General features: G+C 30.4%; 1 protein-coding gene across 2 annotated transcripts in view; it reads left to right on the top strand.

Moving 5' to 3' along the window:
* Positions 1-27,130, top strand: part of LOC113520294 (protein trachealess) — a 226,776-nt gene that overhangs the window by 60,577 nt on the left and 139,069 nt on the right. For both annotated transcript variants that reach the window (XM_052898025.1, XM_052898024.1), the window contains exon 3: positions 12,643-12,690. In XM_052898025.1, the coding sequence (XP_052753985.1) occupies positions 12,643-12,690 (48 nt within the window). The remainder of the gene's footprint in view (positions 1-12,642; positions 12,691-27,130) is intronic.

Genomic DNA, 27,130 nt, shown 5'->3' with positions numbered 1-27,130 from the left:
TGGAATAAACTATAGATACATACCGCGTGCCTATATATTGCACTGCCATCGCTGCAAATCTCTGTAAAACATTACATTACATCAAAAATTCTACCACATAAACCCCAAAATGTGCCCTTAAATCTTTAAGTATTAAGACAAGAGGTCATTACATGTAGATCCGTCTAAATGGTCGCTTTAAAATTACTTTTAGTGGGGAATGAAACCGCGAAACAGCTTGCGTTTGTTCTGTAAAGTTTTATTATGTTGCTTTTTGCTTCATGAAAAGTAGACCTTATTTCGTCGGCAATGAATCTATATCTAAACTATTATAAAGAGAAAAGATTTGATTTTGTTTGTTTGTTTGTAATGTATAAAATTATGTATCCGTGTAATCCCGGAATAGAATTGGTCCCCCCTTCTTTTCCCGTGGGTGCCATAAGAGGCAAGTAAGAGACCTTAATGGTTGAGGGATGGGCAGCAGCATCCCTCTTAAAAAATCATCAAAAGCTTCTTACGGTTGCCAATCCGCTTGCCAAGAATGATAACTACTGGCAAAACTGGTCTTTAAGTGAACAATTAACAATTGATATGATGATGATGAATGGATAAACTTGAAATCTAATCAAATGATTTTAGAAATTCTTTCACCGATTAAAAGCTATATTATCAGGGAGTATGAAAATTAAAATAATGTGACCCAACTTATAAAAAAAATTGCCTTTTAAAATTTATATAAAATACTAATAGAAAGATAATTTCTATCTATCTAATTCATGAGAAGCTGGAGCAAGTCGCTAGTTATTAAATAAAAGTAAATGTCGTTGATTGAAACACAGCGAAATCTATTAATCCTAAAGTAAGTAGAGTTTTCCGTTTTGCTCGAGTGTGTGAACTATGTGTCAAAATAGGATATAACCTACACGTGTATAAAATTTTATTCAAATCCATTCGGGTGTTTAAGCATGATTGAGTACATACAAACATTCAAACACCTTTACAAACTCTCACATCCTACTAATATAATAAATGCAAAAGTTTGTAATGACGGATGGATGCATGGACAAATACTTTATGTACTAATTTATTTGAGTGAAGCCAGGGGACAACATCTACTATAATTAAAATAAAATAATTATAATTAGTAGGATAATAGGTAAATAAAATTCTAATTAAATGATCTTTTTACATATAGATATGAAATAAAAGTTGATATGTGACGTCTTAATAAGCACAACAGATACCAGTGATAATTTCTAAAATATTTGTCTGTCTGCCCGTTTGTCTGTTCCGATATCGTGCAAACATTACTGCACCAAATTGGATACGGTTTTCACAATTTTATTTCTGAAACTTTAGCATTTTTTTAGCAAATTTTGATTTATGTCATTTAGAAGTAATCTATTTCATTTATTTTTTATTACCAAAAAAGCACACATGTATGAAACATTAGTACATTAAAATTATAATATGTGAAGTGACTGGCAGTTAACATTTTTATTTTAATGGCGACATAACATTGTAATTTCCTTATCATTGTTCACCGCAAAGACAAAACATCCGTACCCCAAACAATAAAGCGTGAAGGTAAAAAATAAAACAAGTTAGGGTCGAGTGTCACGGCATCATCAGAAACTGAATTGTACTTAGTGAGTACTGAGATGCCAGGGGTTGTTAACTATTGGCAGTTTTTACATTTTATATTGCAAAATATAGCTCTAATTACAATAGTTTTTTAGTATTATATTACTCCTATATCGTCATATATTTAGTTATTTATTTATTTTATCAGTAGATTTCTCAAAGTTGAAAATGGTTACTAACGTAACTCTCTAGGCTTCCATGCTTTATTTGACGTGGAATTCTGGCGAAATTTTAATTTCGTGACATTGTCTGTTAATTTTATTTATCTGGCAATTTTGATATGGCTGTGTTTCGGTTTGAAGGGTGGGATATAGCGTGAATTTACTGGGTACAGAGGAATAACACCTGAGTCCTCAGGAATGGCAACGCATGGGGGGTATCATGGGCGAAACAGTATACTAAGTTATGTCCATGATATTACTCATGTCTATAGGTGACGGTTACCAATTTCCAGCAGGTAGGGCCGTCAGCTTGCTTGCCATTCTAAGTTGTATAAAAAAAAAATCCTGTTGGTGATTGATTTTTTATTTGTTCATTCTCTTCTCAATTTTTCACATTTTTTACTCTAGTCGGGCCACGTGGTTGAATGAGGTAAACTAACAGATGATGGAAACTTATAGTAGATAGAAGGTGGTTTAGATTTATTTGTATTATTTATGTATTAGCGTGTATTTACTTCAATATAAATAACACACGGATTTATTTGTTCTATTTTTTTTCTAATACTACAACGCATTAATTACTGTTTCACGGACTTACTTAAGTAAGTAAAATTACGACACAGCTTAGTGAAGGCAGAACTATAACAGAAAAGTACATCTAACATATCTTTAATTATAATTGATGTTAATGTTACGATACACTTGATACATCATATCGCTAGTAGTAGAAGTTATTTTTATTTACTGGAAATAATAATACTCTATATTTTAATAGAAAAGTTAAAATATAAGTGTAGTCACGTGCAGTGTTCCGCTGCCCTGGTGCATACGTCTCGGCATCCGCATAAATCCTCATTAGAACGCCTCCCTAGGTTTATGAGCGAGATCCCAGCGCGGCTGTAAAGAGACTCGGCAATGTTGCGCGCCCCTGACTTTTGTTCTGAACGTAAGTGATTGAAGGATGCCTCGCGCACCTTTTATTTTTCCGAGGTCAACGCCATTTGGGGTTTTGGTTAAATTTCGAATATTTCGAACTATTAACTATTTCGGCAAATAAACAATTTTCAATAACCCTGAATATAAAATATGAAAATTGATATTATTATTTCCTAAGTAATTATTCGAAAATATTGATAATTATTTAATAGTTTAAAAAATATAGATAAAAAATATAGATATCTGAGAATGACAAGAAGAAACAGTCTAAGAAACGTATTAAACAATAATTATAAAACATTGTGCGTACTTAGATAGTGACGTGAGTAACTTTACTTTTAGTATATCATTTAAATATCAAGACAAATATTTTGACAATTTTGTTTATTTTATGACAGCAATTATGAATAATTTCAAACATAATGAACTGAAGGTTATACTAGTACCTACTTATATTTAAATTACAATGCCTTTGTTTATTTCATTCATATTAATCATAAGGTCCAGGAAAATTTGTTGTTAAAGGGCAGTTGGAGCATTTAAGAATTCTGCTGCCTACATTTTTTCGAACATATACTGCGCAATAATTCTTCTGTTTAATTTAAAAATTATGTATAAGATGATCTTATAGTAAGTATAGTAAGTCTATTAGTTATAAAGTAATTTAATAAAATTGATGTCAGTTATATTTTGTTAAATATTAATTAAAGTTTTGTACACCTATATCGATATAAGTATATAAGAGTCGTCAGTCCTGCAGATAGATAGATAAATAGAGGTCGTATAACTACTTTTATATAAATAAAAAAAAATAATGTCTGGAAGAGATTGCTTAGCGATAAGGCCGCCTTTTGTATCACTTCTCATTAATATTTACTGTATTTGTTATTTCTCTTTTTACTTGGTAATAAAGTTGCAATAAAGTGTATATAAATAAATAAATAAATAAATGTGTTACTTTATAGAATAAAGAGTTTTATCAGAAAAAAAAATTGATAGTCTCATTTATTAAGTCAGTAAAAAAACTATTTAAAGAGATGTATAGATCGCGTGTACAAAATATGACGAGCCAAAAGAACGATAACCGTTGGACATTATAAAAACACGAGTTTTTTTTTTACAAATAAAATAACTACTCGTAAAATGTTGCCTGGATACCGGTATATTGAAAAATCTCGTGCATTTCCAGTGATGAAGGCTTCCGAAGCTATCTAACATCAAGCCAAGCCATTACAAAGTGCCAAAGAGTTGAAATACTGAATAAGGGGACCGGCAAGTATTTTCATGTAGGAAAAAAACTAAATGGGCTTTAATTGCAAATTTATTGAGACTTAAGTGGTTGCAAGATTGTATGTAGTATGATAGGTGCGAAAAATAATAGATATGTAGTCTATGTGTGCTGCAAAATATTTTATTATTAAATGAAAGATTTGTTTATTATATGAAGACACTTTAACACATTACAATTGAGTACACAATACACACATAATTAAAAGTATATACACACATAATTAAAAATAACATTTTATTTACTAAATTATTCTTTGATGGATTTTAAAGCATTGAAATACACAGATAGGCCATATCCTAGATCAACACATAGGGCACATTATGTATTAATTAATGCAGGAAAAACCATCGTATACAACAGAAACACACAAATGCACAGAAACAAAAATATAAAGAAAAATATTTAATATTTTTGGTAAGTAACGTAAGTAATTTTTAATTTTGTTTTTTATAAAATTGCGCATACACATTTAGAGTTTTATTTCTAATTACTATTTAATTGCAGTTCAATAGAAAAAAATAATGCATATATTAAAAACGTATTTAAATTAAATATTAATATTAATTAGTTAACTAATTTTAATATATAACTTTTAAAAAAGAAAAAAAAAAGAATTTATGAACATTATTTATATAATGGGTCCAATTCTGAAGCGCTATTTCTCTGTCTCTAAAATTGTAATTTAAGTTACCATACAGTGATGATATGGTAGTAATCTTAGTTATAATAATCACTATGAGCTAAATTTATAATAGACTAGCTTTTGTCCATAACTTCGTACACGTGGATATTAGAAGTATGTATTCAGTTTTAAACACTGTATGAAGACAAAATATCAGATTTTAAGTTAGGTAATAAATCTTCAGGTGCGTCTCTCTTAAAACATCACCAAAGCCTAACTGCGGTTGCCAATCTGCTTGCCAATTATGGCAACTACTGGATAAACCCGTCTTTTGGAGAAAACCTATGTTCAGCAGTGGATAGTGGACGGCTGAGATGATATGATGATGAATTTAGTTCTTCAGGAACATAACTATAAAAACCGCATTCAGTTTGGTCATGTGGTTTTTGCATGATGTCGGAATATACATACACACAGACAGATAGACAAAAATACTAAAAAAATATTGTTTTGGTTTCCATTGCTCTAAATAAGACCCTTTATGTCAGTTTTTTTTAAATGTCTTCTATGTACAGATATCGTTTAGTTTGTATTTTATTAAGATAAGATTTAAGATAAAATTACGTTAAATTTAGTTCTATAAGGCCGGAAACGTAATAATCAAATTAGAATTCTAATTTTAGGGACACGTTTAGAGAATGGTCTTCAAAATCGGCCCGTTGTCATAAAATAACTCTATACAATCTCCACTGTCATTTGCAATCTCGATAGTAATCAGTCGGCGCCCGTCGGCGCAGTAGATATTTGTTCGGATAATGTATTACTTAGTAAAAAATCGTAATTTCTTGCCCCTCTGCGCCTGCGCAAGCGTCCGCGTCGATATCAATTTGCATACTAACCGGATAAGTAGCTGATTAGCGATACACTTATAAGTTTGACTAGGTATATAAATTTTTTTATTTAATAATTCATAATATATATGTTTTAATCTATTCTATACTTATAATAAATCTGTAGATTCAATTAAAAGAGGTCAATTCTGTACATGAAATATATTTCCAAAATAACTATCAGAGGGTGATTAGTGATCGATACTGATGCCAAAAATGCAATCAGAAAAATTATTGTTTGTCTGTTTGTATGTTCGTTATAGAAACAAAAACTACTCGACGGATTAATAGTATATTTTTCATCACGGGCAGGTTATAGTATATTTTTCATCACGCTACGATCAATAGGAGCAGAGCAGTGAAGGGAAATGTTGGGAAAACGGGAGAAGTTACTCCATTTTTAAGCTTCCGTCGCGTGTGCAGCCTTAACGGCCACTTTATAAAATGTACAAATGTCCACCCGTGCGACGCCGGTACGAGCCGCTAGTATATAATAAAACTAATCGTGTACCATGGTTCTGCTCATCTAGGACGCGATATGTCTGTCATTACGAATCCATACATCTGTTTGAGGACATCAAACACATTTACTTAAACTTTAATATTAATAAGGCTACTAGTGTTTTTCCGTGACTTTGTTCACGTGACTGGAATATATTCATTAGATACGTTCTTATCTATCCTAAATATTATATTAGTGAATGCCAAACTTCACGATGATTGGTTGAGCTGTAATTTTTTTATTTAATAAAGCTGTAAATTTTAGTATTGTTATATTTATTAGTATATTTTTAATAAGGATATTTGATATATTTATTAGAGTTGCTTTGGTTAGGATTGGTTTGATTATCTAAATGTTTTATTTTTTTATTTCTATATTTTTTTTTATTCTGTTTAGACTCAAAAATCTGAGATATTTTTTGTACATTTCAGTTAATTGTGAACAGATTTCGACGATTCATTTTTATAAAAAGTGTTAACAAATATCATGTAAGTTTTGTTCAGTTTTATTTTATTGATATTTTATACTGTTTATCTCTATTTTATAGTTAATTTGTTTGATTTGATATGATTAAATAGTTTCTTTACTGTGTGTACATTGTAGGTGTCATCAACATCATACCAGCCGTTAACTGTCCACTAAACATAGGTCTTTACCAAAAGGAGGGTTTTGCCAGTAGTTGCCACTCTTGGCAGGTAGATTAACAAGCGCAGTCAAACTTTGGTGATGTTTTAAGAGGGACACTGCTGCCCATCCCTCGAACATTAAGCTCTTTTAGTCACCTCTTATGACACCCACGGGAAGGGAAGGCATGGCTTAATCGAAGGTGACCAACTATACTCATTTACTGAGTTTTGTACTCTTTTTTCGCAAACCGTACTCTTTACAAATTATGTACTCTGAAATACTCATTTGTATAATTTAATACTCATTTGTGTTTCTAAAACATTTTTTTTAGATTATTTTATTACAATTTTATTAATTAAATATTTAAAATTATTTTGACAGTGATTTGAATTTAATTAGAACATATCCCACATGAAAATTTAAAAGTTTTAATAGAAATTTTCTTATGTTGTCCACTAGGCACTAATGCTGCTGTTGAAAGGGTATTTTCACTAGGGAATGATTATTGAAGCAGTGAGAAGTCGCAACTTTCTGTAAAAACATTATCTGCCGTTTTAACAGTCAAATTTAATATGTAAAATGAAAGTTGTTCGGATGTGGCTACATTATTAGACGAACATCCTCATTTAGCAAAAAAATCCATTCCGAAGAAAAATATCTTTTTAGAAGGAAATAAAGTTTTTATCGTTTTTTCTTCTTTTTTTTTCACCTATGAAATACTTGCAAAGTGTACTCTTTTTGAACAAAAAATTGTTGGTCACCTTACTTAATCTATGCCTAGACCACATGGCACTACTGTTTATACCATACGAAAACGTTCTGTTCTGAGTTTCCTATATGTACATTGTGTAGTGTATATCCTTGGAATTCTAGTTATATTTTCGAGAAATTATTGAATTATTTCCAACACTTTCTCTATACAAAAATATAGGTTGATACTGGTACCTAAGTTACAATAATTTCCTTATAAATAATTGACAATACGCGAGGCGCGCGTCCCGGGGACATTTTATTTATTATTCACGCAATGTTGCCAGTGTTCTGTCATATTACCCCTGTATTGGGAAAATATTCGCTGTTTGTGAGGGGAATGTGTTTTAGATCTTTTGTTTGTTTAAGGATGTTAGTGGTAGAATATTTCTGGCATCAATAACTACCTAAATATATCTGAAAGTTAACAAAGAATAATACGAGTAGAGATGTTATGAAACAAAAAGTGGAACGTGATTCTTATCACAAATTGATGATATATGTATACGATGGTCTAGTGGCTTGACACACTGGTTTATCTTCAGGTAGTTGCAAGTTTGAATCTTGCATAATACAAACGCTAAAACACGCGGGAGAAGGGATTGCCAGTATTTGCCATGTTTGGCAGGCGGGTTGGCAACCACAAGCTTTGGTGATATTTTAAGTGACGCTGCTACCAAAAGAGATTGTAGTACCAGTATATTACTTCCACATTGACTTGATGAATGTATTTAGATTTTTGTTTCCCTTGTATGTCTAACTTTTGTTGACATCCTGAGAAGGATTAATGTTACGTTGTATTCTTACTTCTTAAGTATTCTTTTAAAAGTACTTATTTTTATTTCTCTGTCTGGTGGTAAATATTCTTGTATTCTTACCAGAAAGTGAAACTATTCTCACTTTGAAATCATACATAGATCAAAAGTCAAAACTAACTTGTCCTGAAGGAATTAATGAATCATTACGCAACCCTTGATTACAAATTGTTATTCGATTAGGGATTGTCCTCGCACATGTATGTATATGTATGTGTTACGTAAGCGCAATGATGCAAGGGGAAGTTGCGAATTTTCCGGAGGGCGTGCAATGTCACCGCACTATCACGTGGCGCGTCGCGAGGAGCGCAGGCCTAGCGTTCCATATTCGAAAGTTTGAATTTAGTTTGCGAACTGCGAGTCGCTGGCAACTTAAAAAAAGAAGTAATTGAAAAAATAAAGAAACTAACGAAAATAAAACTGAGTAAAATAATAAAAAAGTGATCTGTGGTTTTAAAGAACTTTATCTAATTCCATTCTCTGTCTATGCTAATCAAAAACTTTTTTTAGTTTAGGTACTTAAAACGTAAACCTATAAAACAATGTTTTTAAAGAGATAAAAAGTAATTTTAAATAACTAACGATAGCATTCAGTACTAAATAAAAAAAAGAGTAATTTATAGATTCGAAGAGAATCTTTACTATCCTGTTCTTTATCTACGCGAATCAAAGATATACTTTATTCGTTAGTTTTGTTTTTATTTAGACACTTAAAATATATTAAACCTAGACTTATAAAACAATGTTTCAGACGATGTCTTTTTATTTATTAGTCAGTTTCTTATGCGTGCACTTGTGGTATCTCAAACATTTTCACGAGGAATTTTCTTATTTAAAATTTTAAGTGAATTGGGCTCGTTATTGAATCGATACATTTGTTCAGTCCATATAAATAGTGGAATTTGAACATATAGCTTGTTTTCCCCGAATTTGCAATGTGGGTGTTCTTACTTTTTACTCCACAATCCGGACATTTAATGAAGACATTCGTATTGTAATTAAATTGTTGAATTATGAAACTCCTACATTGTATTCTGCTTAGATAAAGGAAATAAGTCAAACACTTTCCATTTTTTTCTAATGATCAACTAATAGGGAATGCAATACGTATATATATTAAGGTCGTAAAGGTTATTTGTACAAATTTTATATATACATTTGTTTATTTTTGTATGTATATGTTTATATATATATGAGTATAATAGTGCATTGCCTTTTGTGTTTTTCTCAATGTCTTTTACTGAACGGCTGTCTGGCAGAGACTCATTAGCTTATATATCTTCTTTAGTGCACATCTATGCATTAACAATTTTTTGTATTTATTATTTCTGTAACTGGTACAATAAAATTAAAAAAAAATTAAGTAAATAATACAATATAATGTAAATTACATTAGATTACGAGCTAGATCTTATTAATAGGAAGGTATTTTAAATAGGGTGCACAAAAAGTTTAAGCCACGGTAGCATTTTCCATGACGAATGTCACTGCGGGTGCGTTTGATCTTGCCGCTGCTGTTCGGAAACCGCAGTCGGAATAAATCGGAATCGAATCATTCGAATAGTAAATCGGTATGATTGCCGACGGATAGATCGATTTGTGATCGCTGTGTGATTGGTGAGGTGTAATAGGATTATACAGTTTTGATCATTGGTACGCTACTAAAGGATAACAGCTATAATTTGAGTATAAGTTACCTATTGAGTTTATGTTTTAAAGCATTTTAAAAATATAATTTTCTAATCGCCTTTATTTTACGTATCTTCGCTAATTCTGTCTTGAATTTGATAATCTTTTTTGTAGTTAATAGTTATCTGTGATAATAGTAATCTGTGGTTTACACTGGTTTGGATTTACTATATTATATATTTATTTTGTATAGGCATACTTGTGAAATAAATATTTATAAAGTTTAAAAATTATGTCAATTATGTCAATATTAGTATGAAAATATCCAAGTACTTGAGTATTTACTTAAATTATATTAAAATTAAATATAAATTTACCTTGAAATCAATAGTAAAGTCATTGATAAATATATAATTTGAATTATCATATAACATAGGTAAATTTGTAATAAAAGTAACATAATTCTTATACCTAAATAAATCAGTCACATATTTAAAAATTAAAACACAAAAGATAAAATAAAATACCAAAAATATGTTTTCGCTATTTATATCGCAGTAATAAAAAAAAATCAATTGGTAAACTAATTATGCGATACATAGCTGATTTAAAAGCTAAAAGTATCAAATTCTTTGATATTGTTTTTTAGTAGATAGATATCTATGACACCAAACATGCTACAAAGCGTGAATAATCAAGTTAAATAGTTAAAAAAAGGAGAACGGCTCCTCAGTCGTTTCCTCAAAGCAATTAGAGACTTTTGTTGATCGAAATTCGTTTTTTGATCGACTCAACCGATTTGCTGAGATACTTCTATTATTGCATTCTGTGATAATTAGCTTAAGTTATTTTATATGCATACGACCCGTTTATATCTCCTCTACTAACTTAGTATATTATATATTTATTCAAAAGCTTGAAAAGTGTTTATTTTTTCAACTTAATTATGAAATTAAATTTTTTTTGGTTAATTGTAAAATCAAAATAAAACCATTTTTTTATTTTACGGTTTCTTATAATTTACTAGTTGAGTAAGACTATGGTTTCGTTTGTGTAGTAAAATCCAAAACAATATTACCAAGGGGTTTTCTTCATTAATATGACTAACTAATTAATATAACCTATAACTTTTGCGAAAATTATTTGGAAAATTGTATTGCAATTGTATTTTAATGAAGTTTTTGCTTCTATTGATTGGAGATTTATATTATATGTACTTTAGCCTCCTTCTTCTGTTAACTTTTTTTTAACTTGTGTATATTAGTTAAAGAAAAACTTATTAAGTATATTAATTCGCTAAAAACTTTAATAAAAACTGAATGAACGTGTAACGGTTAGATACTTACGAGAATGAAATTCTTGAATGTACTAATTTCGTATCTCTGCATGTCGCGGTGCGCAAGCGCAGCGGGCGCTAACGACATCTGTGGGACCCTAAGTGGAACTTTTGTGTGATTCGATTCGGCCAAAATCGAGTCGTCGTCTTTTCAGACAACTAGCTTGTATTTAGTGACGGTAACATCGTTTTTAAATTTGGAATGCCGTGTTCTGTGGCGGTGATCATTGTATAATTCCAATGGTCACAGTATTATGATAACGAGTTTAGTTACAAATATTACTTATTGTTATACAACAATAAAAAAAAAAAAAAAAAAAAGAAAAATTAAGCTATCAATGTATCGGCATCGCTTTTAAATTTGGAACGCCATCTTTGGTGACGATGATTATTGTATGTATAATTCCAGTGGTGGCAATGATATGACAAGATGCAAATACTACTTATTCTTTTTTCTTTTACAACAGTTTTAGAAACTGATAGTTTTGTCACTAAATTTTTTGTTAGTGGTAACTTTTTTGATAGAATTCTCTGGTTCTTTAATTTGAACATGAAATCGTGATCATGGCTAAAGGAGGAAATATTTTATTCAACTTTTTTTTAGTGTCTATATCTTCTTCAATTGTAAAACCAATATTGATATTTATGTTTTTAACAGAATATTTTGATATAACCTTTTAAGATCCATTTTAAGTTCGTCATAATTGACAATTTTTAGGTGAATATTATTAAATTACTTAACAGGTGCATCTAATAATACATAAAAGTAAGAATTCTACTTTTACTTAAGAATGCTTTTGTAGACTTCAACCAATATGACTTTATTAAAGTAGACACGAACTAAAAAGACTAAACCGAAATGTATGCAGTTCCAATGATGAATTACTGCAGCCCGTACCACTTGGGGCCGACTTATGGACCTCACACGTCAGCAACGTTAGCAGATCCTTATTGGATGTAAGTATTTCTACACATACTAATTTTAAGCGTAATTTAAGTATATATATATATATATCGTATTTAACTACAGCTATATCTCGGAGCATTTCATACTTACCTAGTAAGATAAGTTTATTGGTCGTATTAATGTCAAGTGTATTTTTTACGAAAGAGTGTATTTTTATTTATTATAATATTGAAGTTAAAAAAGGTAATGAAATTCTTCATTGTCATCTTATCGTCCGTTAACTGACCAATGCCAGAGGCTTCCCCCATAAGAGGGGTTTAGACAGTATTGGCTACGCTTGCTAGGCGAGTAAGCAACCTTAGTTAGATTTTTAGTGATGTTTTAAGAAGGACGCTGTTGCCCATTCCTCGATGATTAAGATTCTTTAGTCGCCTTTTACTACACCCACGCGAATGGAAGGGATGACCCATTCAATGCCGGCAAAAAGGAAGGAAAGTTTATGCTTTGGAATAATTTCCAAATTAATAAAATAAAATGTATTTCATTGTTACAGAAAACCATCGGTCGATGGTGTAGGGAACGCGGCGTCTGTCAACAGTCGGTGAGTGCATCTTTATTTTTAAAAAAATTATTAAAAAAAAAATGTTGAAAATAAAATAACAAAAACTGCTTGACACCGCCCAAAGCGTGTTGTTCTAATTTGAACAACATTCGAGACCCAGTCGATTTCACGAGTCGATTTTTTAAATAACCTCAAAATCCCAGGTATCAAACATAATCCAATCTCTAAAAATGGTAATTTCCGACCGCTGTTCTCACGAACCAAACAAAGGGTCAGTGAAAAAAGCAGCTAAATATTGAAAAGGGAAAAAGAGACAATATCCAATCACAATTACGTTGCGGGCTGTAATTTGACCGCGGTCATTCGAAACAAATGAACAATAATATATTACGATGTATTGGAAATTGATCTAAGTGCTGAGCTTTCTTTTCTATTATAATTAAAATTAAAAAAAAAGTTTAACCCTTTACCAATTAAAATCTTTTGATAATCACTGCAATTATTTTAACCACAGACAGAGGTCTTTCTATAGATTATTTTTTAAGGACCTCGATTGTGAATTTGTAAATAAAAGATTTAAAAAATAAATATTATGGTTAGTGTCAGCAAAGAAACTTTAAAAGTAAAAGAAAATAAAAGTCATTTGCACAGATAGTAGCGCCCTCACGGGACCAGTCCGCACGTACCAATAGCAACACTGTTTATTGACCATTTTAGACGCAACAGAGAGAAAATGTTAATACTAGAAATGAAAAATTATTTCGATCTTGACAAATTTTCTAACAAGAATGTTGCTTTTAATACATAAATATGTATAAAGTATCATTATGCTATCTTTAGGCATTATATTAAAATTAGATACTAATAGATTCAAGAGTAAGAAACTTTAATCTGGCACTTTTCCATAAAAAATTGTCACCGAGAATATTTTAATATATTGATTTATAATTTATGTAAATATTTATTTTAATTTCTGTTTTGCACTACTACTGCCCACTTACTACTTCCTATGCCATTGTGTTAGGTTGACTGGGAGAAATCTCTTTTAGAGATAAGTTCGCCTTTGCTAACATTGTTATTAATTTATTGTTGTCACTGTATGTTTTAGTTCAATAAAGAATATATATAAAAATCATAACCGGCAAAGGAACAATGCCATACAGTTATCCTTCATATTTGAATTATTTAAAATATATCACGACTCAAATTTTGTTTGTTCTGCGACATAGTAATATAAATTAAGCGAGTACTTAATAACGAATGAGAAAGAAAAACAAGCCGTCAAAGTAACAAGTGCTTAGTATGCCGGTCGCATCCACTAAGCCACGGCTTGAGATACTCGATGAAAATAATGAAAAAGCGTCACTCCGTACTAAGCCTGGACAAATTAGATCCATCCACTCGCTGTGTGGCCATTTTGACGTCGTGACGTTGAACTCTTTGTTTATATAATCAATAATAAGGCCGAACATAATATTATGACAAATACTCCAAACTCGAGCTGCTCCGATTTTGCACCATTTTTTTTGTACTAAATACAGCTAATTTATCTCGCTTACTATGTAGCTTTCTGTAAGAAAAAGAATTTAATATTGGTTAAGTAGTTTTTGAGTTTATCTATTGTAGATAAACAAACAAACTTAAAACAAGTCTTTTCTTTTTATGATAATATTAGTTACGATATATTTAAAATAGTGAAACAGATAAGATATATTTTTTATAATTTTTAGATTTTTTTGGCTTATATTAATTAAAATACTGATTTATAATATTTTTGGCTTATTTGCTAAATAAGCTAACGTCTTACCTGACAGAAAATGGTAACCATTTCCTGCAGATATAAATAGATAGATTAATAGATACTCTTTATTGTTACATCGAAAAGATTACAATAGTAAACTTATTGTAGATACAAACAATTACAAGAAATGATCACTGCAAGAAAACAATGGGCGACCTTATCGCTAAAAGTGATCTCTTCCAGGCAACCTTTGAATAAATAGCACCATACACACTATGATTCCTATGATATTATACCTCTATATCCTAGAGTTTTACTGCCATATCACTTTAAACAGTTATGCAAGCACAACTGCTTCACGGCGAAGATACGGGTAGGATAGTAATCATGCACACAGCTTTTGCAAAAAATCTTCTACTGGTAAAATATATTGAAAAAAGTACATAATTAAATACATATTACATATCTCTTTTATATGTTTTAACATTACTGCGAAAGCTTACAATAGTAATAGTCGTTATTTTTATTTAATGTTTGGATAATTTAAAAATAATTGTCAATTGCTTCATGCTACTTAAAAATATCATCCGATAAGTCCCAACAAAGGACTTCGTATATAACGAAGGCGGCCTGAAAATCCTTGATATCAGAGGGTTACCCTCATCCGAAAGGTTGTATTCTTTCCTTCATCACCTTTCCTGGCCAATCTTCAGTTCCATTCAGGATAGTTGGCCGGTCCTTTGATTTCATACCTCTAAACAGGCGATAACTAAAAATTTCTGTTTTTATTTTTGACATGTTTTGTATTACATAAAAGTGATTAAGGCGCATAAAACAATAAACGTTGGTGTTCTCTCTAGATAGCAATTCCGAAATAAATTTACGCTTTAATTAGTTTTATCTATTGTTAGTTGATTTAATCTATAAAGCCAAAAAATCAAATCGTACTACTTAACACTGTTATTAATAACAATTAGCAATTTATCACGAAGCGATCACGCGGTGTCTGTTAATTGCTAACTTATTGGCAATCAACCTACGAGTCGTGCATTTGTAAATATTCTTCTTAAGATTAAGAGGAATTCGTCCCTCTACATATAAAACTTAAATACACAATACAAGAGTTTATTTAATAAACAACGAGATAAAATCAGCTAGCCGTATACGGGCTGATTATTTTTGTTCATCGTAAATTCAAAAGGCATAGTTTATGTGAACTTTTAGTGAATCTATCTGTAATACTGCAGATAAATCGCATAATACAATAGTATCGACTAATTACGAGTTGCCTCGTAAGGGACAATAATCGAGATGGCATCAATTCGATTTCAATTCGATGCCTTATTCGATGCTACTGGTTTATTGTTTTAATCAAATGTATTTGCATACGGTTATTATGAGTAGATAGAATATGTAACTCGGGGCTTTGAAGAAATATGGTCTCGCTTTTCAAATATTGTATAAATGATTGTTCACGTTGTGGTAAGATAATTTATTCTTTTAACAACTTCTGTGGTGTAATGGCCAATAAAAAAAATTAACTTATGCAGTCATTAAAACTTATTTGAAAAAGAAGGAGGTTTTTTAACGTATGTGAACGGTTAGTTCATCTTCGTTAATTGTAAACCGAATTTTAATGATTATTTTTTAATTAAATAAGTTTAGATAGGCACTTATTATATTATATACACTAATGGGTACTTATTACACTAAATTCAATTAAGTTTTTATTTTTATTTTCAAGGATCTCTCAGTATTCCATGACACATTCAGGTGTCAATGCGTTATCGAGCAACAAATATCCAAAGTGTATTTTTTATTTATTCATATTAAATTGGTTTCTTTAATTTAATTTAAATTTAAAAATTACTGAAAATTTTATATCTTAAAAAAATTTTAGGCATTTAATTATTTAATATACGCAGACACTTTTAATACTTAAAAAAAAAAAAAAAGCAAAAGATATGTAAACTTACATTTGTATTATTTACTTTTAAGTAAATTTATTATATTTATTTACTTTAATTTTATTTACTTTTTTTCTACAGGCAAAAAGTCTGCTCGTATCATAAGATTTATTGTAGATATTAAATGACATAAAAAATGCACATACATTGAATAATTATATAACATTTATTAGCACGAACCCATTACATTACTACGATAAGTATCAAATAACCGAGTCTATCTGAAAACTCATTTGGTTGAACAGCGGCATCTAGCAAGGTAATTTTTCACGGAAAACTACCATAAAGCAAGGAAAACTTCGTGCAACTAGTATCCTAGTCACGCGCCCTCGAGTGCGAGAGAGACGTGTGATAAAACTGCTCTGAATTTCACTAGCGTGAAAGGGATAGAGGAAGTGATGGATAGGCAATATTTTTGGACGGAGATGAATAACTCGGTGTAGTTATTTTAAGAATATCTTTCATATTAATCGATAGGAGAGAATATGCCTTTTAAAATAATATTATAAAGTGGAAAGATTTGATTATTTGCTTGTATGGGTAGGTAATTTTTTTTTATACAACTTAGAATGGCAAACAAGCTGACGGCCCACCTGATGGAAAGTAGTAACCGTCGCCTATAGACATGAGCAGTACCATGGATATATCAGAGTATACTGTTTCGCCCATGATACCCCCCCATACGTTGCCATTCCTGAGGATTTAGGTGTTATTCCTCAGAGGTACCCAAGCAATCGACTTTTGTACAAAGTCTCCCTCTGGTAAATATGATACATGTAACATTCATTACTTTTTAAATTAAAATTCATAGAACAAATTTATTTGGTGTGTGTAACTTCATCAAATTATAAATTATGCACCAAAATGCACACGATTAAATGCCTGGAATATTTCTGTATATACTTGTCATGTCACAGGTTGGCCCCTTCGAACCGCTTTCAAAATCAAAATACTAGAGAGAAGTTTGAAAAATGCCACGGTCCCCTATTTTAGGCGCATTAGCATACGAAAGACTTATTGTGGACAACAATATGCTTTTCACTTTCATTTCTTGAGGCACAAAAGGCTAAAATATTTGATGGTCGGTGCAAGCCGTGACCGATTGGTGACACTTTGTTTTTGTGGTGCCGCCACGATATTTCAAATCTCGAACTCTGAGTACGGCAGCGATATATTTGTTTACTAATTTCAAAATTGGAATTTTAAATTTAAAAATTAAAACGGTTTACTCGTATAGCAGGCCAGCATCACTTCGAACAAAAAACGTTTGTATAACAATTCCAAATTCAAACTTTTGTGATGCTGCCTATCATCATTTTGGACAGAGATATAATTATTAGAAATAATTGTACAACACTATGAATGAAATACCTGTACACTTATTGTGCTAATATTACTAAGTTAATTGCATAGATTCATTTTCCGGTTTCGTCATGTAAAGTTGGTACCGATTCATAAATAATAATCCTTACGAATGAAATTTATAATTTAGTAATACATAATAATGTTAATAAATGAATAAACACAAGCTTTATCAGATAACCTGAATTTGCCTTGTTTGATCTGAAAGTATATTTCAGTATATAAAAGGCTGTGTTCCGTAATAATTAGTGTTGAGTTAGATTTATCGCCTCGATTATAACGCCGTTTGACCCCTGCCACTGCAGCTTTAATTCAAGGTACCTCTAAAGATTTACTCTATGAAAGAATATAATGGACATACCCTACTAATTTTATCTATTAAATAAAATATTATGAAAAGGATCTGTATTATAGTAAAACATTTCGACTAAATCAGATAATAAAATTTCACGATTCACGAAAATATTACGTAACTTTGATACCAAAAATACATTACAATTTGTATAGGTAGTCTGATAAATGAATTTCCTCCATTTAAAGAAATACGGAAACATATATCATGCTAGTCAAGATCACACTGGATATTATAATTTATCGAAATTTTGTCAAATTATACATAAAACCCAACTATAATTTTTAGTACTTTCTGAGACTTACCCGTACTAATATTATAAATATGAGAGTTTGTTTGTTATCTCTTATCGTCTCAACGACTTGACTAGTCACTATTAAATTTGATATACATGTACTATACGTGTTGGAAAAGGATATAGACTACTTTTTACTCTAGTCACGCAAACGAAGTCGCGGGTAATAGATAGTATTTCATAAATATCTACCACAAATAGTTTCGCATTGCTCATTGTGAATACAGTTTAAATGTTCCAAATGTTTAAGTCTTATCCATACTACTTCCATAGCTATTTCATCTTGAACATAATTAAAACAGTTGCGTATTGGGTGCATTAATTTATGCTTTTTTTTTTCTTTCACACTTTTAATTTGTCCGCGTCGAGTGTTTTGCATAAATGCCATTGTTTTACTCGCAAAAAAACAGAAAGCTCCAATTAGGGGGCGGCGATAATTTATTTGCTCCTAATAAGAAATTTCAAAGACCCTTGAATAATTCGGAAAGATATTTGCAAGTTGAACGTTTCTTTATAAAAACTTAAAATAAAAAAAAAAGAAAGCATTTTACTGCGTGCGTGTTTTTTTTTTTAGTTTTCGAAGACTTATTATGTAAGGACTTTATTCACCGTTTATCAGTTATGCCCACGATTTCCTATACTTGGATTTTGTATAAATGATATATATCACTGATGGCGTATTTTTTATTTATTTATTCATTACTACATATATGTGTACATGGCGGACTTAATCTTAAAAGCATTCTCTCCCAGTCAACCATAGGGAAGTGTCAGAATACTCGAATGCGGTACTAGTAATTATTGATATACATACATACAAAATTACATATATAAACGAATAAATATATATGAATAACAAATATACTTACACATATATGATATATACTATATTATACACAAAATTGAGAATAATATAAAGCACTTACTGTTCGGATAAAGTAAAAAAGTGAGCGTGAACGTTTTTATTGAAAGACGGTTTAGTCGGTAGTCTCTGTATATGTTAAGTTCGACATTCAGAAATACAATATTAAAAACCGCATCCAATTTGGTGCAGTAGTTTTTGCGTGTTACCGAAACAAACATACAGGTAGATTAACAAACATTCTAAAAAATATTGTTTTCATTTTAATTAGTCTTATTAAGACTCCTTACATATTTTTTCTTAAATAACTCCTATATACAGACATTGTTTAGTTACAATTTTATATATAGATAGAAATTAAACTACTTAATAAACCGACTTCAAAATAGGAAAAGGGTTTTCATTTCGGATATACTTATATATATATAATTATTTTTTATGTTGTTACCTCATAACTCTGTTATTTAAAAAAAATCTTATTTTATTTAACATGACATACTTTTAAATTAATCCTATAGAAATTTTATCAAAATCGATTTAGCAGTTTAGTTTTAAAATTAAAATTATTGGTTTTGAATTAATTTTTTTTGTAGATAAGTGGATAAAATCTTAAACTATTTAGACGAATGCATTTTTCATAAATCTCAAACAATAAAATGTAATGTGTACGAGAGTCGTAACGGCGACTTACAGCAATACATTCTATAATATCATAATCTTACACAGAAATGCTTTCACATTTCAACGTGAATTTCTGTCACCCCTAAAAATGATATCCAAAACCAACAAATGCTTCAAACAATATTAAACTCTATCCTTCTAAACATAAAGACTAAGCAAATTTAAATAGTGTGGTGTCCCTCCAGGCTATTAGTCCACGGATTAGTAAATTGATCCCGGGATCGGATGACCAACGTCATATTATAAAACCGGGATTTAGTCACTTGTTACACTAATTCGTATTTCTATTGTTTGTTTGTACTGCGGACTTAGGTTTGACCACAGTACAAAATAATGTATTATAAATTATACGTAACTTAAAGATTTTGCTCTGTGAAAACAGAATGGCAATTTCGAATTAGAATAGTAAATAACATGCAACCAAAACGGCAGTAAATGTTGATCACAAAAAGAATTAACGAAATCGGCTCAGAATTGGCGCAGATATTGACGGATTGAGAATCTTCTAATTTTTGAAGTTGATTAATATTGTAATATTGTTCTGCGAAAAAAGAATATAGATTTTACTTGTAAAAAAAAAAAAAAAACAATATGGGACGAATAAAGGATTTATCATCATATAAGCCATTAACTGAACATTGCTGAACAGCAATGGACACAGCCTTCACCATAAAAGGAAGTTTTGCCAGTTGCCACGCTTGACAGGCGGGTTCGCAAAATTGTCGCGAATCGAGTTTTCAAAAATATAGTCTGATAACTAAGTTTTTTAAGTTGGTTAAAAAAAGAACGCTCCTTCATGTTGAATTCGAAATTCGAATTTTATCACCATAATTAATCGAAGGTTTATTTTAATATATTATTATTATATTTTTGTCATAAATGTTATACTTATTTTAAAAATAAGTTATTTATAAATATAGTTTTTTTTTATCATGAAAGAATAGTTAGTAAAGAGTGAACAATAAAATAAAATGGGCAAACAAACAAAAAGAATAACAACACTAAGCTCCTGTTAACAATTAAGGTACAGCCACACCGTCTCAAATCAAGCGTCTTGTCATCGCACCGCGGCGCGTCTTCTCCGCCTCGCGCCGCGGCTAATTCTCTTATAAATATTCATGCTTCTATTATAGCCCGTGTATTGTAATACTTTGATTAAGTACCAACCCTCAGTCTAGCTTCTGATTAATGGAGGTCGAACGATTGTTCGGTCGGTGTCTTTTGACAAGTTTTTTTGTCTGCTGTCACCTATTGTAATAAAACGCTGAGTGATGCTACTGTGATGTGTCATTTTACGGATTAATCGTCTTGTTCATGTGTTTTATTGAATTGTTATATAAGTAGGAATGTTAATTTTTTTTATACGTTATTACGCTCAATTTATAGGTTGTAGAAGATAAGATTTATGTTTGATAACATGTTACAAGATTACATTAATGAAATATTTCTAATACTAGAAAGTTATATGTTAAAAGGCCTAGTTATTTATCTCGATTATTTTATCTATTCAACTTTTATCTTCCTCTGTTTTTTTATCTTTTATCTTGTGGCTTTCTTTTATACTGAAATTTACTTTAGATTAATTTTCTATAAAGAGGTACAAGTACACATCATACTATACCATTATTCTCACAGTGTGAATATAGTGGTTCTAATAACACGGACGGACATTTTATTATTAATTTTTGCTATTTTTTTAACAGTTTACTTTTATTGAGTTAACACCTAAACTCATGGATGAATTATTGCCGACTAAAAGGAATGTGCAGTATAGGAAAGAGTATAAATGTTTTAATTTACCATTACAACACTGATTATATAATTCGAAAAACTTATTTAGTTAGAAATGTTCATTTAAATAACCCAATCAGCCCAAATCGTTAAATATAAATTGCATTCATCAACAAAAATGTGATCATAGCCCGTCCGTAATACTCGAAGGGTGCAATATTCAAAATGTTTGATTTTAATTAACTTCATCGCGACTCTGGTAGATGTTATTAATAATAACCCACTTGTCGAGTGCCGTGTCGCGCGTCATGGCTAATCGCTGTCACTTTGTCTTAGGTGTGTAGGGGCTTTAATTGATTAGATCAGGAGCTGGGGTAATACATTAAATTTAAACATGTCAAAATTAAAGTAAATATTTTATAAATCTTTACGAAATTTTTTACACATACATTTTAATTTTTGTAGAAGTCTTTTGAAATGTGTTTGATATGTAATTTACAATTCATGTTCATGATTCACTTTATAGGTTATTAATATTAAAAATTATATAAATACCTAGTCTCTTGTCATTTCATGGATTTTTTAAGGAAATTAAAGCGATTATATTTAAGAAATATAAGTGCTATGTAAATACAGATCAAGAAGATTTTGCTTTGGATCTTATAAAATTTCAATCATTTAAAATTAAATTGCTAAAAAAAAAAATATAATATAGAACCAACACAAGTATAAATTCTATCGTTTGCAAAAATAAACTGTAATAATCGATTCAGAATGATTGTCGTTGTAATCGCATAACATAACCACAAAAAAGTCAAGCTAACTGAGAACCGTCTTCTTCCGGAAAATTTGTGAAGACTCAAATCGTAACAAAAATTCTTTGAAAGAAATATTTTCATAAATATGTGCATACGTTATTCAAATAAGTAAATTGGATAATGCTAATCTGAACTACGGATTGAAGTTAAGACATCAAACTTCGATAATCAAAGGCAACCCCCAATAGTATTCACCGCGAAGGTGTCGGAGGTAATCTTTATACAGACTAGTACACAGATTAATATTTGAAAGACAAGTCATTTGATAATGTTTCCTTTGATTACCTATTAGTATAATATATATACATAAAACTGTGTTAGATAATAACCGATAATATGGTATTTTAAATTTTATGTAGGAATATATATTTTTATTTACACAATCATAATATATGTATATAAAAACTGCGTGTTACGATGTTCGTTCATGTTAATTTGCAGAACCGCTCAATAGATTTTAATGAAATTTTGCAAATGTGTATCTATTGTTTGCTCCAATATGATAATTTTTGTGCTACAATCGCATAGGTCTTCTTAGTCCCCAAGGAGGACTCAGATAGAGACCTCGAGGTATACTTTTTGCCCCAATTTTATCACGAGAGCGACTACCTTCAGGTCGCTGAAATCAGTATTTTTTGATGACTGATTTCCATTTTTTGTTTTTATCCTGATAAAAAAATGGACTCAGTTGGAGGCAAATAAACATCTGTCAAGTCACTTAATAAAATTATATAAAAGTTCTCTCTCTACCTACTACTTCTCTATCTACTTCTTTGTGTTGAAAAATATAAAGTCGTTGTATCTATAATACGAGTTAGAGTGATTGTTTCACTATGTCCATAAAAAATTGTTCCGAATAGGGAGATATGTATTTGTAATCATGTATTTTTTATTTTGATTTTATAATAATTATTATTGTACAAGAAAATATTTTTAAGACATTTTTAAGTATAGTAAAAAATAAATGACTGAATTTTACTGTTGGTATACTACTTTTTATAAAACACATCAGAGGCGTCTCTGCGGAATTTATTGTTTAATCTAAGGAAATCTTTATACATCGACGGATTTAGTTAACATATGTACTCTAGGGCTGGGGTGGCTGAGCTATAAATAATAATTCCGAGCCAGCATCGCGAGATAAATCGACGTATGCTAATATGTTGCCAAATTATTTATCGAGGGGTAAACCTTATCTTGGCAGACATGAAGGAAAAATAGGCTAAGAATAAATTTAAAAAGTAATCTAAATACTAAGTTCTTAATAAAACTGGTTATTTATTAGTTAATATTTTATTTTAACACTATGGGAATATATGTATGTATATAGGTATATATATACATTTTTTCACTCGATATAAAGTTACAGTTATTATTTCTGCATATCGTTCTGTCTTTTAACAAATTATTGAATTATGATGTTTTCTTGTTGTAATTGAACAATTTAAAAAAACTGCTTGGGTCTCTAAATCTCTTTTTTTTTTCAGGAGTTTTCCTACCCTAATTTTTTTTATCAACTTTGTCTAGTAATAAATCAATTTAATTTACTCAATTTAATATTTATTTCAATAATAAAATAAGTAACTATATAGGTACTAATACGATACATTTATAAGAATTAGTATTAAGAAAGTATTATTTGTTTATGAATATGTTTTTTATGAATTACAATTCTTATTTTTTTTTTAATATATCTAGATAATTTTTAATTTTTGCAAATAAGTATTTTATTCTCCTAATTATCATTTATAATTTAATCAATGTACAATAAAGTACATAATCATCCAAAAACAGAATAAAGTTAAGAAAATTCAGTTTCTGCGCTCTATCCCTGATCCCTGCCAGCAATATGTTTTGTGTGCCCGGAGACTGATAAAGTGACTTTCGTAAGCCAATACTCTGTTGTTTTATTGGACTTATTTGTCAAGAACATTTTCCTACGTTTTTCCCGCCATTACGACTTTTTTCTCTTGGTACAGAGCAATAAATTTAAATTGACGGACCAATGAGAAATTCAGCTTGTGTTCATATTTATTATATTGAATACAAACAAAACGGATTTGACATAGACTTCTACAGTTTTTGTAAGTATATTCTTTTTTTTTTATACAACTTAGAATGTCAAACAAGCTGACGGCCCACCTTATGGAAAGTGGTAACCGTCGCCTATAGACATGAGCAGTACCATGGACATAACAGAGTGTACTGTTTTGCCCATGATACCCCCCATGCGTTGCCATTCCTGAGGACTCAGATGTTATTCCTCTGTACCCAGTAAATTCACGCCATATTCCACCCTTCAAACCGAAACACAGCCATGCAAACACAGCTGCTTCACGGTTGAAACACGAATGTTGAAACACAAGTACATCTATCAATGTTTTGTTGCAATAATTCTAATTAACAGAGTCAATATTAAAGTCGTATAGTTGAAGCATAAAATCAATTATTAAATCTTTTATATTAAATTCATGACATAGGTGACCACATGGCTTGTATAAAACATATTTTTACAATTGTGTTTCCAAGTTTTTGAGTCACAAACTAACACTGAATATTGGATCTTTTCTTTCTATTGCTAACTATGTATGCATTATGGATATTTTCTTCTTAGGTTATTAAGAAGTATGTCGTTTAAAAGATTATTGAATAAATCATTAGTAGGTAGTATAATTACATTTATCATCATCATCTTAGCCATTATCCGTTCACTGTTGAACATAGACCTCCATACTGACTGCCATAAAGAACGATCCTGAGCCATTCGCATTAATTGACTCCCTGTAATGCATCTGCGGTCGTCACTCCATCTGGTGGAGGGTCGTCCTACATTGCGTTTGCCCGTACGGGGTCGCCACTCAAAAACTGAGATATTGTGGATAAGAAGATGTGGCGTAGCTTCTCGAACGCTACCTAACCAAATTGGATTCGTCGCTAGACCTCTCGATTGAAGTTAAACTTACCTAGTCGGATATATGACTATAATATATATATATATATATATATATATATATATATATATATATATATATATATATATATATATATATATATATATATATATATATATATATATATATATGCTTAACGAACTTAAAAGTTTAGATTCTAGATTTTTAGTCATTTGAGACTATTAATCTCGTTAGACATTTTCTTAAGTTCCCTGTTATTTCCTTCATGCAAATAAGCTTTACTGTTCCCTACATAAACAACAGAGTAGTTTTTGTGTCCTATACTTTCTACAAGAACTGATTCAGATTATATATATTTATTATTCAGCCGTGTGGTCCCGCCATAGTATGGTCCACCGCTTTCTTTCTCCTGGGTGTCGTAAGAGGCGACTAAAGGTATAAAATGGTCGAGGGGCCCATCCCTCGACCAGTATGACTTTTAAGTTAAAACGTAACTATGGTTGCCAACTCGCCAACCAAGCGTGACAACTACTGGCAAAACCCCCCATAGCAGGGAGGAGGGGAGGAGTTAACAACTGATATGATGATGATTATTTAGTTTTATTACTAAATATACCATAGGCAAAATGCACGTTAATATTTGCGGTGCTGCCCATAGGTGATGGTTACCATTTTACAACAGATGGACACAAATTGATAAAATTTGTGTATCAACATGAGTTTAAATATTTCGTTTAAAATATTCATCAATATCAGTTCACAAGATATTGCGTAATATGACAAACACTATTGTTGAATTAACAATCTCCATTTTCTTGAAATCGGTTAAAATATCAACACGCGATTTGCACATTTTTTTTTTGTATCTACTACTAGTTAATAAAATAGGACAATTTTAAGACATATGCCATCCCATTACTGGTAATCACCTTCATAACTCTAAAGTTAACTGAAGTTCAACGGAGCATACACTCTCGGGCCATTTCAGTTATGATCTGCAGTTTTAATCAGGGAGTATAGTACCAGCTAACTGCTATATTTGCATATGGAGGATTCATTCCGAAACATTAAGTTCCTCTAAGTTATGATAGTCGGGCTGTTGAAGTTAAGTTCCTTTTTTTTTATTTTGTAAAATTCCGTAGGTAGGCACATCTAATTTGTACATGCTTGCTTTTATTGGAATAAGAAATATATGGATAACGTTTCAAATATTATTATCCATTATATTATTAGTTATGTTTTTGCAAGGCTGTGTTTCGGTTTAAATGGTGGGATATGGCATGAATTTACAGGGTACAGAGGAATAACATCTGAATCCTTAGGAATGGCAACGCATGGGGGGTATCATGGGCGAAACAGTATACTTAGTTATGTACATGGTACTAATGTCTATAGGCGACGGTTACCACTTTCCATCAGGTGGGCCGTCAGCTTGTTTGCCATTCTAAAAAATATTAATATAAAGAAAATTTGTTTGTACGTTTATTTGTTTGAAATAGTTAAAAAAAAATATTCAACTGATATTTCAAATTTTTTCACCTATACATTATTAGCGATTAAGGCTTATATATATATATATATATATATATATATATATATATATATATATATATATATATATATATATATATATATATATATATATATATATATATATAAGCCCTTTTACTCCGAATTCACTATAACCCTAGTAAGACATATTTTCCCTTTCTATTTATTATTATATATTTCTCAATTCGGTGTACTTCCTGGCATAGG

Source organism: Galleria mellonella, unplaced genomic scaffold (genome assembly GCF_026898425.1).
Source record: "Galleria mellonella isolate WM207_F2 unplaced genomic scaffold, CSIRO_AGI_GalMel_v1 utg40, whole genome shotgun sequence".
NCBI lineage: Eukaryota > Metazoa > Arthropoda > Insecta > Lepidoptera > Pyralidae > Galleria > Galleria mellonella.
This window is presented reverse-complemented; position numbering and strand designations above follow the sequence as displayed.